We start from the raw sequence: 14,830 nt of genomic DNA on the forward strand, positions 1-14,830 counted from the left end.
GAGAGATAGATAGATAGATAGATAGATAGATAGATAGATAGATAGATAGATAGATAGATAGATAGATAGATAGATATGTATGATGTGAATGGCGAAATATACTCTGTACAGCGCTGCAGAATATGTGTGCGCTATATGAATAAATGGTAATAAATAATAAATTAATAAATCTTGCAGATCTAAAGAGTTGTCAGTAACTTACTAAGAGGGTAATTCAGTTACTGGTGATGTGTCGTCAGGAGTCGCCGCGATGCCGGCTGCGCACATAGCTTGTGGCGGATAAGCAGTCTGCGATGGTGGTACTAACAATTTGGAATTTACCGCAAAATAGTCTTGAAAGAGAACTGAGACGCTAAGGAATGGGGGAAACTGCGTTATAAAGATGTGATCACTTTATATCCTCAATGTGCCCATAAAAAACAAAGAAAACTTTGCCGTGAACAAATCACAGACTCCGCCATTGGCTCATGTAGTAAGATGATAAATGAAATGAGAAATCGTCTCTAGTTCTGTTTGGTAAACGTTGCTATGGAGATCCGCCGTTGTTATAACCCAAACGTTTCCTTTATTAAACATGAAACCGGCATAACGGAATCATAACGGGCTTACAATGAATCCATCATTCATTTCTCCCCAATCTTATGGTACCACCCTGAACTTGATATTTCTAATAGATGGATATTCATATTGTGTTTGTATGAAATTATATGACCATATAAGGCTCTAAGGGGCAGATTGATCAAAGCTTGGAGAGAGATAAAGTACAAAGCTCCTAACTGTCATTATTCAAACACAGCCTGTAACATGACAGTTAGGAGCTGATTGGCTGGCACTTTATCTCTGTCCGAGTTTTGATACATCTGTTGCCAGGTGCCAATCATACATTTAGAATGAGCCCCTGCAGATTGGAGGGCACCAACAGAGGCTCCTCCTCTAACACCCCCTGCCCAATGTGTCCACGTGCGGTGAGTGCAAGCTAACAGAAGTGTACAAATGTGACCGTGATACCAACGCCGGGATCCCGGCATCCGAAAATCCCGTCGGTCCAACAGGGACTATTCCCACTTGTCGGTGTCCGCAACACCCATAGAGTGCGAATAGAACATGTGGCGAGCGCAATGAGCCACCGAGCCCGCTGCGTGGCAAGCATAGTGACAGGGGCTTTGTAGCACTCGACCACCCGCCACCGGCCATCCAGCAGCCGGGATCTCGCCATCGGTACCCAACCAATACAAATACTGGCATGTCAGGCTGAAGCAATAAGGGCACGCCGGGGAAATGCAGTGGTAGGGGCCCATGTTTAGGGGTGTGGCCAGTCTCCAGAGGGGGTGTGGCCAGCCATCGCATGTATAATTCAAGTGCACAGTCTAGACTCTGATCCCTGTAGTATACCCCCATCGGGAACGATGTCCTTTCTTTCCACTCCACGTGCCTTCACTAGTGGTAAAATCATGTACAGTGCCCTGCCAGTGGGTAAGGGGCGTAGATGTGAGACATCAGCGGGTAGCATATGGTGTAACAGAGCAGTACATTGTGCCTCCTGCCATGTGGGGCACAGGTGACTGTTGCAGACTGTATAGGACCTTTGTTCCCTATTAGTGCAGTACGGAAGTATAAAACCTCATCTGTCCCCACCGTATATTCGTCACCTTCCTAGTTGCTGACTTCAGGCAGAGCGCGTTACACAACCAAGCCGTGCGGTGATACAAGACGCAGAGCCCTTTTCCTGGGAAAGCTGAAGCTGTTTCCTGGTGTCTCTATCCTCTACCATACAGTAATAGTGCAGTGTCAGACCGCCCTGGGGTGAGTCTGAGGCCATGACCTTCTGATGTCATCATTATCCCGATATCATCATCTTTCTGTATTGCAGATCAGTTTCCTCATGTGAGGCAGTGCACAGTACAGGCGTCGCGCTCGGTAGTGGATCACAGGGTCGACCATAGTTAGGTCGACAGCCATTAGATCGACCACTATTGGTTGACACAGTCATTAGGTCGACACGGACAAGGTCGACGTGGAAAAAGGTCAACATGAGCTTTTAAAAAAATGTTGGTGTAATTTTCGGGTGTGGTTCATCAAATCGACAGTATCTAGGTCGACAATGTTTAGGTCGACAGTCACTAGGTCGACATGGAAGGAAGGTCGACAGGGTTTCTAGGTCGACATGTGCTAGGTCGACAGGTCTAAAGGTCGACATGAGGTTGTTGTTGTTTTGTGTCGTTTTCTTCGTAGAGTGACCGGGATCCCAAATTAGTGCACCGCATCCCCTCGCATGGTGCTTCGCTCCGCTACCGCTTCGCTCGGCACACTTTACCGTTCCAATCGTAGTCCACGTGGATCGTTAAGTATGAAAAAATTCAAAGAAAGAAAAAAAATGTGAAAAACTCATGTCGACCTTTAGACCTGTCGACCTAGCACATGTCGACCTAGAGAAACCCTGTCGACCTTCCATCCATGTCGACCTAGTGACTGTCGACCTATAGTGGTCGACCTAAACATTGTCGACCTAGATACTGTCGATCTTCAGACCGGATCCCGTAATTTTCTTCGTAAAAGTGACCGGGAACCCCAATTAGGGCACCGTGTCCCTTCGCATTGGGCAAGGTGCCTCGCTCTGCTACCGCTGCGCTCAGCACAGGTTACCATTCCCAATCGTAGTCCACGTGGATCGTAAAGTATGAAAAAGTTCAAATAAAATGAGAAAAAAAGTGAAAAACTCATGTTGACCTTTTTCTATGTCGGCATAGTGACCGCATCGACCTAATGCATGTCGACCAATAGTGGTTGACCTAATGGGGGAGATTCAAATGTTTGAAAAGTCAGTTGGGAGTCTGTTTTTTCCTATCTAAAGGCCCGTACACACTGGTCGATATATCGGCCGTTCTCTTGAACGGCCGATATATCGCGGGACCGTCGGCCAGTGTGTACGGCCGATACGTTTGTGAACTCCGTCGTTCACAGACGTATCGCGTCGGCCGCGCAGCACAGCCGACGGCCAATATATCTAACGATATATTGGCGCGTCGCTGTGTGTGTACAGGGCGGTCGGCCGACCGCCCGTACACATGCTGCGGCGGCCGGCGGTGATTGACAGCTGAACTGGGCGGGCGTGTGTGCACGCCCGCCCAGTTCATGACGTCAGTCCCCGATGGATCGAACAGTGTGTATGCTGAACACACTGCTCGATCCGTCCATAGATATATCTGCAGATCAATTGATCTGCAGATATATCTATTAGTGTGTACCCACCTTAATAGACAGACTCCCAACCGACTTTTCAAACATTTGAATCTCCTCCAATGACTGTTGACCTAAGTGTGGTCGACCTAGAGAACAGATACCGTCGCGCTCTGGGTGGATTGGGAATGAGTACCCCCCACATTGTAAGATATGGAGATGAATTGCATGGGCCATGTTTACAAATAAGGGGCTTGCTGAGAAGTTGCAATTAAATTAGGCGTGTAATGGGTCCGATTCGTGTTTGTAAGTAAAGCAAAAAGGCAAGCAACTGGGCAAAACCATGCTGCACTGCAGGTGGGGCAGATGTAACATGTGCAGAGAGAGTCAGATTTGGTCGGGGTGTGTTCAAACCGAAATCTAAATTGCAGTGTAAGAATAAAGTGGTCTGACATTTGTGGGCTACATGCAAAAGCAGCCAGTATTTACCCTGCACAGAAACTGTATAAACATATTTACTCCCCCACATTGCAACATGGTTTGTTCCAGACATAAAGGGGTTCATTCCGAGTTGATCGTAGCTGTGCTACATTTAGACATACTGACATGCGGGGGGACGCCCAGCACAGGGCTAGTCCGCCCCGCATGTCACTGCCACCCCGCCCCCGCAAAAGTGCAAAGGCATCGCACAGCGGCGATGCCTTTGCACTTCAAGAGTAGCTCCCGGCCAGCGCAGCTTTAGCGTGCTGGCTGGGAGCTACTCATCGCTCTCCGGCCCGCAGCGGCTGCGTGTGATGTCACACAGCCGCTGCGGCCCGTCCTCCGTTCGGTCCGGCCACGCTGCTCCCATGAAACGGTGGCCAAACGCAGCAGTTCTGCCCCCTCCCGCCCAGCGACCGCCTCTGCCTGTCAATCAGGCAAAGGCGATCGCAGCCCTGCTACGGCCTTCGGCCATCTGGCATGCGCCGGCTCTCTACGGCGCCGGCGCAGTAGAGACCTGTTCGCTCAGCTGCAACAAACAGCAGCGAGTGAATGGGTCAGAATGACCCCCCCAAATTACTTGATTTTGTCCTAACCACTCACGGTATGGTGCAGTCACCATGCTGGCACTTGTAGTTCCATCGCTGCCAGACAGCCGCAGGCTTCTGTTGTAGTGTACACCATAGACTTCTCTGTCTGGAAATCAAACTGGTTAATTACTAATCCGACACTAAAAATAAATCGGTCAACTTCTGTAATTATAAGCCAGAAAGTGCTATATATATACATCTGGTGAACTTTGTACCGTAAGCGCCGGCCATATCTCTGCGCAGGATTTCTGGCTGACGTATGTCATTACTGAAGCAGAAACTTGTGGAGTCTGATTCACCTCGTCACTTAGCTTTTATTTTGTGCCCTAGACCTCATGCGTCTTCTGTTATAGGAAGCGTGCACCCACAACAACACCCCACCAGCCCCGCAACCCACCCAGTAACGCAAATGTGAATCCCCCCTGTAACTTGGGTTTGTTCTGCCTCAAATGCGTAAGGCCCACAAGGTTCTGTTAGAGACAAAGGTGGTCATTCCGAGTTGTTCGCTCGCTAGCTGCTTTTAGCAGCCGTGCAAATGCTAAGCCGCCGCCCTCTGGGAGTGTATTTTAGCTTAGCAGAAGTGCGAACGAAAGGATCGCAGCGCGGCAACAAAAAAAGATTGTGCAGTTTCTGAGCAGCTCCAGACCTCCTCAGCGCTTGCGATCACTTCAGACTGTTCAGTTCCTGTTTTGACGTCACGAACGCGCCCTGCGTTCGGCCAGCCACGCCTGCGTTTCACCAGGCACGCCTGCGTTTGTATCTGACACGCCTGCGTTTTTACACACACTCCCAGAAAACGGTCAGTTACCTCCCAGAAACACCCACTTCATGTCAATCACTCTGCGGCCAGCAGTGCGACTGAAAAGTTTAGCTAGACCTTGTGTGAAACTACTTCGGCTGTTGTGAAAGTACGTTGCGCGTGCGCATTGTGCCGCATGTGCAGAAGTGGCGCTTTTTTTACTAAACGTTGCGCTGCAAACGAAAACAGCTAGCGAACAACTCAGAATGACCCCCAAAGGGGGATATTCAGTTGTTTGAAAAGTCAGTTGGGTGTCCATTTTTTCCTATCTAATAGACCGGAAAAAAACAGACATCAAACCGACTTTTCAAACATTTGAATTCCTCCCAAAGAGTGCTGTTTGCATCGGGTCTATCGCAAGCACTGGCCACTTGGCATGGGATGCCCGAAGTTCTGCCAGTTTGGGGAAGAAAAGGATGGTGATTACATATGTAGTAGTGCGGGGGGAGGGGTAATATATCAATCAAATGCAGTGTAAAAAAACGCAATGGGATAAGTAGTACTATGTAGTCTCTTTGTGCCTTCTCTCTTTATTTAATGGCTATGCCGCTCTTGGCCAGTCAGGTAGATTACAGGTGTAATTGTTGTATATAGGGGGTAATTCCAAGTTGTACGCAGCAGGAATTTTGTTAGCAGTTGGGCAAAACCATGTGCACTGCAGGGGAGGCAGATGTAACATGTGCAGAGAGAGTTAGATTTAGGTGTGGTGAGTTCAATCTGCAATCTAAATTGCAGTGTAAAAATAAAGCAGCCAGTATTTACCCTGCACAGAAACAATATAACCCACCCAAATCTAACTCTCTCTGCACATGTTACATCTGCCCCCCTGCAGTGCACATGGTTTTGCCCAACTGCTAACAAAATTCCTGCTGCGGTCAACTTGGAATTACCCCCATAGATTCCTGCATTGTATCCTTAGTGTTTGCAAGTTACAGGAGCGTAAGGTAAAAGTAGAGGCAGCCATCTGTCTTATTAATGAGAATGCGTTTCCCATAGTGCTTTGTGCTTCGGTTCATAGACGCCATTTTCAGAACGCCGCAGGATGATAAGATGCGCTAATCTTTCCTTTATAGGGTAGGTTTGGAAAAGAACTGCCCCCTGAGTAACCGTGCAATTGTCTTCTGCTTTTAGAAAAATGATGCTCCAACACCCAGGACAAGCATCCGCTGCGGAGGTCAGCGCGACCGCGATCGTCCCGTGTCTGTCCCCAACCATGACCTTCGCCTTTGAAGACTTCACCAACCTGACTCCCCTGGTTAAAGAAGAACTGAGGTTCGCCATCCAGAACAAGTGCCTGTCCAGCCGACCGCCCTGCTCATTGGACAACGTCATTGTCGCCGACAGGCCGATCGAGTTGTCCATTTCTAAGAGAGAGGTGCGTTGTGCCAACGCTTAGACTTCTGCTACAGCTGTTCTGTAATAGGGTGTAGCGCCAGTCACTCATATAGATAGCAGCCAATCAGATGCTTGTTCCATTTATATCTCTTTCTTTTTTCTTTTTTTTGTGTGGAATATTTGACAATAGTTAAAAATCCTGTTCCCAGTTTTAAATGTCCCGCTACTGGAATACTGGAACGCGATACTACAGTGGTGATTTAAATGTATTTTTAAGACCAATTAGAGGGCCAGATTCCTGTTTGGCGGCGGTAGCGGCTCATGCCGATAAGTAACGCAGTGCGATACTTTGCCAGCGATTAACAGTCTACCATTTGGGGCGCTGACGGTCTAAGGGTGGAGATTTCCTGGCCTTTTGGTAGGTCTTGCGTGACCCCAAAGCTTGCGCCCCCAGACAGAGATGATCCAGTCCTACCTCCTAGGTTGCAGCTCGGATCAATAATGTATACAGGAGGCGTGATACCTCCTTCTGCATTACCATATTAGCACTATCGCTGCTGCTGCTTCCATGTACGCTTCACTGGCCCCGGCAGTATGAAAGCAGCGGTCATCCCAAGTAACCTGAAGATTACGCAGGTGATCGATGTTCATGCAGAGTAATCCAATTCTGCATCTTCAGACACAGCAGCGGGAATCAGAATCCATCGGGAGGTGTCTACAAGACGCCTCCTGCAGCACATTATCGCACGCCCGCTGCGTCTTCTGAGTCTGGCGCACTTGTGGCTACAGGAGAGAGTATGGCAGAACATTTGCAAAAACTATGAAACCAAACATCCAAACAAACTTTTCTGCGCCATGCAGTATGTGAAACTTGGCGTCACTTTCTGTGTGTTTATATGTGGATGGAGGAGAAATATTTGTCCCGTTTTACGTATAACAGTAAAAAATTCATCTGAAAATTTCTGATTTTTATAAAAAAAAAGTTGCAGAATCTAAAATTTTAATGAAACTGCGTTACCTGTATAGTTGTAGCGTTCTGCCGTAATGGTATAGACGTCTCACTGGAGGAAAAGGATAATTGCACAGACACTCTACAGTATCCAAGAAATGAGCAGGTTACGTGTTAAAGAGCCAACCGCACCACTTCTGCTGTGCAGGAACTGTATCACTTCTGCTGTGCAGGAACTGTATCACTCCTGCTGCTTGTATCACTTCTCAAATCCAATGTCTGTGGCCAGCGACAGTCGTACTTGTTGCAAAGGACATTGTGTCACTGGGAAATACAGTGATGCCTTACAGTAAGCTCCCTTAGCCGCTAGTGTCAAAATATACCGCTTTTAATGCCTGTGAAATCATTATGGACAGGAAAAAATGGAACCTATTGGCGCCAATGAGCCCATACTTACTGTCTGGAGAAAACGTTTCGCTGCTGTTTTGTGCACCCTGGTCAGAGCTGGCCCTAACCAATATGATGCCCTAGGCAAGATTTTGGCTGGTGCCCCCTAGCACCGCCACTGGTTCCACTTCTGACCTTGCACCTCTTTCCCAGCACCACCACCCCATACCCATAGCAGTCCTTATTTTGGTGTTTGTACCCCCTATAATTTAAATAGGAACAGTTCGCACATTTGGCGCACAGCCCAAAAAGAGGTGTGCTTTTGCTGGCAAGGGGCATGGCCACACAATAGTAACCCCAATTCCAATTACGCCACACAGTACTGCAACTTTATTCACATTTTATCTTGCGATAGTGTCCATAATTCATATTACATCACACAGTAGTATCACTTTACCTTATAAACGTTACATTAGAGCCCCTTATTCACATTACATCACACTGAATTGCTCCTTATTCACATTACACCACACCCTATTGCTCTTTATTCACATTAGATGACACAGTAATGATCTTTCTATACGCAACGCCACATAGTAGAGCACCTTATACTTATACACATAATGCCACACATTAGTAATGCATTTATACACAATTCCACACAGTAATGCCACTTACACATATGAGACACATTATTAATGTCTTTATAAACATAATGCACCTTACACAGTATGACAACCTTTATTAATGCCGTTTTACACATAATGTCCCTTACACATTTGCTGCACATTATTAGTGCCCCTATACACATAATGACACACATACAGTAGTACCCTGTTACACATGTGCTGCACATTATTAATGCCCCTATACACATAATGACACACATGGTGCCCCCTACACATTTGCTGCACATTATTAGTGCCCCTATACACATAATGACACACATACAGTAGTACCCTGTTACACATATGCTGCACATTATTAATGCCCTTATACACATAATGACACACATAGTGCCCCCTACACATTTGCTGCACATTATTAGTGCCCCTATACACATAATGACACATACAGTAGTACCCTGTTACACATATGCCGCACATTATTAGTGCCCCTATACACATAATGACACACATACAGTAGTACCCTGTTACACATTTGCTGCACATTATTAGTGCCCCTATACACATAATGACACACATACAGTAGTACCCTGTTACACATATGCCGCACATTATTAATGCCCTTATACACATAATGACACACATAGTGCCCTTTACACATATGTTGCACATTATTAATGCATTTTTACATGACACACATAATGCTCCTTACACATATTCCGAACACTACTGCACAACCAACCCACTCACATGCACACAGCAATCACACTTCCACTTAGAGATGAGCGGATTCGGTTTTACTCGGTTTTACTCGGTTCTCAAAACGGCATCTTATTGGCTCACGGATGTCACGTGTTTTGGATAGCCAATAAGATGCCGTTTTGAGAACCGAGTAAAACCGAGTAAAACCACTAACACTGTGACCTCTGCCTCTGCTTGGATACAGATGTGTCCTCATAAATCTTGCCTCAATGCTAACGTTGGGCACTTTTTTTTAATGAAAATGCATCTTATTTGCATTGCTATGTGGCTAGGATGCACAAGCAGCTTCTGCTGATTAAACTGATATGCAGCATGCATATATACTGTGTGAGACTGTGGCTGTATCTGCATATGAACTGCTACACACAGAATATAGGCATGCCGCATATCATTTTAATCAGCAGAAGCCCCAGGCAATTGCATAGTTTGCCTATGCTTATGGCCAGCTCTGACCCTGGGCGGCCCATGTTCTTGTGTACCTGTCAGGGCATTCCCTGAGAATATCACCTAATTAAGTGACCATCTCCTGTTACTTTTCCAGTTTGTGCCAGAGGAAGACGATAGGAAGAAGAGGAGGAGAGAACGGAACAAAGTTGCAGCTGCAAAGTGCCGGAACAAAAAAAAGGAGAAGACGGAAAGTTTACAGAAGGTGAGAGAACCCCATACAAGTCGGCACTTGCGTTTATCCCTTGTCCCCGCTCCGCTGTCTTACACCTTACTGACGTGAAGAACTTCCGCTGTGGTCCCACATTATCTCTGACAGTGCACTTGTCACCTGTCCACACTGCAGGCGCCCGTTTTGAGACTGCAGCCTATCCCTTCGCTAGAACCTGTCACGCCAGTGAGGATGCGTTCTCAAAACGGCTGCCTCTGTAGACGGCAGGGATGTCACTGATTCGATTTTGCAACTCAATGTCTGGGTCAAGAAGTAAAGTCCTATTTCTAGAGTTCGCTTAATGGTGGTCATTCCGAGTTGATCGCTAGCTGCTTTCGTTCGCAGCGCAGCGATCAGGCAAAAAAACTGTAGTTCTGCGCATGTGTATGCAGCACAATGTGCAGGCGCGTCGTACTATTACAGCGAAGCTTTTCAGTCGCACTGCTGATCGGTGAGTGATTGACAGGAAGTGGGTGTTTCTGTGTGGTAACTGACCGTTTTCAGGGAGTGAGTGAAAAAACGTAGGCGTGCCGGATAAAAATGCAGGCGTGGCTGGCGAAACGTAGCCGTGGCTGGCCGAACGCAGGGCGTGTTCGTGACGTCAAAACAGGAACTAAATAGTCTGCAGTGATCACAAGCACTGAGTAGGTCTGGAGCTACTCCGAAGCTGCACAAAATTATTTTGTAGCCGCTGTGCGATCCTTTCGTTTGCACTTCTTCTAAGCTAAGATACACTCTCAGAGGGCAGCGGCATAGCGTTTGCACGGCTGCTAAAAGCAGCTAGCGAGCAATCAACTCGGAATGAGGGCCAATATCTTAATTGTTTCGGCTAAATAGCTTCCTGCATTATTTAAGTATACATTAGTTACAGAAGGAAATTGGAATCCGTAGGAAAACCCCTATAATACACCTTAACCTTTAACCTGTCCCTGATAAGGTTATGTTATCTTATAGAGTTATAGAATGCTTTGTCATCTTTTGCACAGCGCCACCTAGTGACTGTACTACTTACCGCAGGATAGAAAGTGAAAGTTACGCTACCCCCTACTGTCAGACACTATCTATCTGGCTGTTTGGTCAGCTTAAGGCGTGATACTAATGTGTTTCCTTTGTTTCTTTCTCATAAGGAGTCTGAGAAACTGGAATCTATTAATGCAGAACTGAAAGCCCAGATCGAGGAGCTGAAGACAGAGAAGCAACACTTAATATACATGCTGAACCTGCACAGACCCACCTGCATCGTCCGAGCCCAGAATGGCAGGACTCCGGAAGATGAGAGGAACCTTTTCATTCAGCAAATCAAAGACGGCACCCTCCAGAGCTTAGTGACTGAGGGAGTGAACTGAGCATCTGTATTGTAAAGAAAGTAGAACTTCAGAAACTTCCTGGGGGCCCTCAGGGGCCCCGAAGTTCATCAGAGACCCTTAGAGCTGCAGGATCTGTGCTGGAAAGGGGCAGCCTGTGTTATTGGAGGGCCCTGGTTAGCAAGTGAAAGGATATAACATTTGCTGGAGGCCTGCGTGTTCCGGCTAGCCACACTCAACGTAATACGCCTTGCGCCTCGGAGAATGGCGAGCACCGGTGCACTAGCTGTTTGCGTCTTCGTGTGGTGACACTATGGGCTTCGCCCTACACTCTGTGCAATTGTTTTATTTGTTATGGAAGCGAAAAGAATTGAAAACCATGAAGTGTTTTGGAAGCAATAAAGTGTTGCTGCCAGGCAGCAGGAAATGCTCTGTTGAAACCCACAAAAGTATTTAGGGAGACAGGAAAGTGCGAGGAACTGCCTTAACATTGTCTGACTGAAGATGGCGGACATTTCTTCACCATTATTATCTGGTTGTGTTTTTTTTTTTTTTTAAACTTTTCTTTCAACTTGTTTGTTTAGTTTTTAACTTTTTTTCTAAAACGTTTCTTTGTGGTCATCAAAAAATGCGTACTCGTTGCGGAGGTGGCCGTCTTGCGAGTTGGACCACCAGTCAGCCTATCAACTCCGTAGTGACTATATTAGTTCTTAGTGGATTTGATAAGCTGCATTCTCATTGGCCCAACCCTCAAAATGGCCACACCCATTATTTTCAACCACCCCTAAATCTCTTGGTACTCATGCGGTTGTTTACGTTGCTACATTCACAGTAATGGGAAACATTGCACGCGCTAGCTGCGCTTAGTAACTGACAGATAAACGTAAAAAGTGCGCAGGCATTAGGCCCATGTAGGCTCCGTATTGTCTCGTGTGTGTGTGTGTGTCTTGCAAGGCGGTGATGTGGAGCATTGGGAGAAATGGTGATGTCTATTGTAAGAGTGGAAATGTTGGGAACCACAGCCTGTGAGTTATATAGATCAGTAACGTAATGCAACGTGGTTGGGCAATACTGCTGCAACACTAACTCTTTGTGCCACTCGTCCATTGTCTAAATTCCCGCAAGCAGTGCTAAGTGTGTGTATTTTCCCCGATGCCTCCATAAAAACATCCGGATAAACTCCGCCGCGTTAAAAAAATCTGCACATTTCCGCTCATCATCCAACACACGTCTTATACATAGGTAATCAGGACACGTTAAGGGGTAGGATAGCGCCTCAGTGGGTCCTGCAGCTGTCACGTGGCTTGTGTATGCACAATAGAAAACTAATGAACACTCAGACCTTCTAGATGTAGGTTTTTTTATTGCATAAATTCGGGTGCCGGGTCAGCCATTTCCTAGCAGGACTCATGAAGTACACCTGCGGCCTTAATAAATAGCTAAGACGCAGGCTGCATGTATCCACATGTGCCGGTGTAAGCCCGCATGAGAGATGCAGGATTTATAGGCCAGCGTGGGTACTTCAGAAATGAGCCCCCACCCACGCATTTCACTTCTTCAGTAGGTTTGCTGATTCGTTCTGACCATTGTTTAAATGCTGGATACAGTCCTGAAATTCAGCGTTCCCCACAAACGGCTGCCATGAAGGGTCACCATATTCCAGATGAGAAATAGGATCACAAAGTACTAAATTCAGCGTTTTTAATGATACAAGCATTGAGGTTGGCAAACGGTGGCTCCTCCAGTGGTTGAAAAGAGGCTTGTGGGGCATGCTGGGATTTGTAGTTCCACTCGAGCTGGAATTAAGGCCTGATGTGATTAATGGTGGGGGATATAGAATTCCAGGATATCAGTAGCTGGTATTAAAATCCTAAAACATTGAGTTTCTAATTAATTTTGCAACATGCTGTTTTAAAGTACAATATAGAGCCAAAATTATCTCAGACGTGACTTGTACGCGCAAATGCAGGAATATGTGCCAGATGCCACTCTAACGTGTGCGACTTTTATATTCTGTGACAGAAGTGTTTCTTTGGAATGTGTGTTGGATGGATGGATGGATATTGCATTGTCCTGCACTTATTCTGTGTGTAAACTTGTCAGCTGGAATGAATGGAAACTGCTAAACTGGAATCAAACACGCCAGACAATGAAAGCCATTTTGCTGTGGAAGTACGTTCAGGCCTATGATAGACACTATCTGTAACGCTCAATCTCGGAGCTGACCGGAGTCTGACAGTTTTTTATTTATTTGTTTTTTTTTGCCAAATGAGTCGCAGCGCGATTGTATGTACAGAGAGCCAAAACCGCCATGGAAATATCCGGTCATAAAAGTCTGTGCACATTGCTGCTGGTGGAGAAATATCCTCCTTAAAACAAGCTGGTGACTTCTACCCCTTTTCCACCAAAATCCCAGGTCTGACCCGGGACTTGGAACATGGTTACAATCTGGGACAGACATTATTCCCACTGCGGCTCCGACCCAGGTTCTTCCAGTGTTGGCGCCGATCACACTGCACACGGATGAAGTCTCTCTTGATGACATCATCTCCAAGCGCCAGGAAATCCGTCTCTCCCATTTCTGTTATCAGGACCTGGATTGAATGACCTGAGTTACCCGTTTACACTGAGGCTTACCCGAGTCCTTCCTGCGACCAACACTGATAGCTACCCGGGGACTTTTCCACTGAGCCACGACCCTGGTTATCACGGCAATAACCCAGGTTTTAGCGGCAGTAGAAAAGCGGTATTAAAGTGGGATATGAGGCTATTACAGAAATATGGCAGCATGCAGGGAGCAACTCATTTTGGCAGCCAGTGAAAGGCGAGACAGCACAGGTCACTTTCTTGCAGAAATTGACCAACTTTTTTATTTTCTGGGGGTTTTTTTTTAGTTCCCATCCTTATTGAATTAAGCCAGAATACAGTGTTTTTTGTTTTTGTTTTGCGGTTGTTGTTTTTTTTTTTTTTTTCATCGTATGCTTCTGTATAACTTTATTTTTTGGGGGGTGTTAGAGGTGGGTGAATGCTCTCCCCATCAGCTCATCACCTGCACTTAAGCATTTAAGCCAGAAAAACTTAGAGGGTAGATTTACTAAAACTACAAAAATCTAGAACATACTAGATATGTGAGAGCTAAAATCTAAACGGTTCCTTTTTTATTATTTTTTTGTTACAATTTTTAGTAATTCTACTCTATGATGACATTACACATTGTATCCTTGCATCTATAACATTGTTATCTAGATGTCAAATCTTTTTTTTCTTCTCTTTGATTTTTTTTTTCTAGAATAAATATGCAGCGATGTCTCGCAAATGGATTTTATGGGTTACTTTTCTGTCCTGTCACCCATAGACACATCTGTCATCTAATCATATGGTCCCTATTATATATATAATATATATCCAAATATATTACATGTGACGCAGGCGTCGTGTAATCTGGTTTGGCATTTGTTATTCCCATGTGTTTACTGGCATGTATGTTAATCTTGTTAGCACTATATATGTATAAATATATATATATTTTTTTCACTTTATGTAACATCTGCAGGTTCAATTATCGTCGTGGTACTAAGTTTTAAGTCGCTCACGATATTACAGATGTGAGAGGAATTGCATGTTTTAATGTATGTTCATGGCAAATTATCGAAATTAGGTACTTTAATGCCTGTTTTATATTATGAGGTTTTTTTGTGTTTTTGATACTTTAATAAATATATGATTCAAAACTATTTTACTTGCCGTAGTCTTAAATTGCAGAGTT

At 45.7% G+C, this 14,830-nt stretch overlaps 1 protein-coding gene across 1 annotated transcript in view; it reads left to right on the top strand.

Moving 5' to 3' along the window:
* Positions 1-14,765, top strand: part of ATF3 (activating transcription factor 3) — a 31,031-nt gene extending 16,266 nt beyond the window's left edge. The window contains exons 2-4 of the mRNA XM_063919051.1: positions 6,178-6,421; positions 9,647-9,754; positions 10,888-14,765. Of these exons, the coding sequence (XP_063775121.1) occupies positions 6,182-6,421; positions 9,647-9,754; positions 10,888-11,106 (567 nt within the window). The 5' untranslated portion in view covers positions 6,178-6,181 and the 3' untranslated portion in view covers positions 11,107-14,765. The remainder of the gene's footprint in view (positions 1-6,177; positions 6,422-9,646; positions 9,755-10,887) is intronic.
* The last annotated feature ends 65 nt before the right edge of the window (positions 14,766-14,830 follow it).

The sequence above is a fragment of the Pseudophryne corroboree genome, chromosome 4 (genome assembly GCF_028390025.1).
Source record: "Pseudophryne corroboree isolate aPseCor3 chromosome 4, aPseCor3.hap2, whole genome shotgun sequence".
NCBI lineage: Eukaryota > Metazoa > Chordata > Amphibia > Anura > Myobatrachidae > Pseudophryne > Pseudophryne corroboree.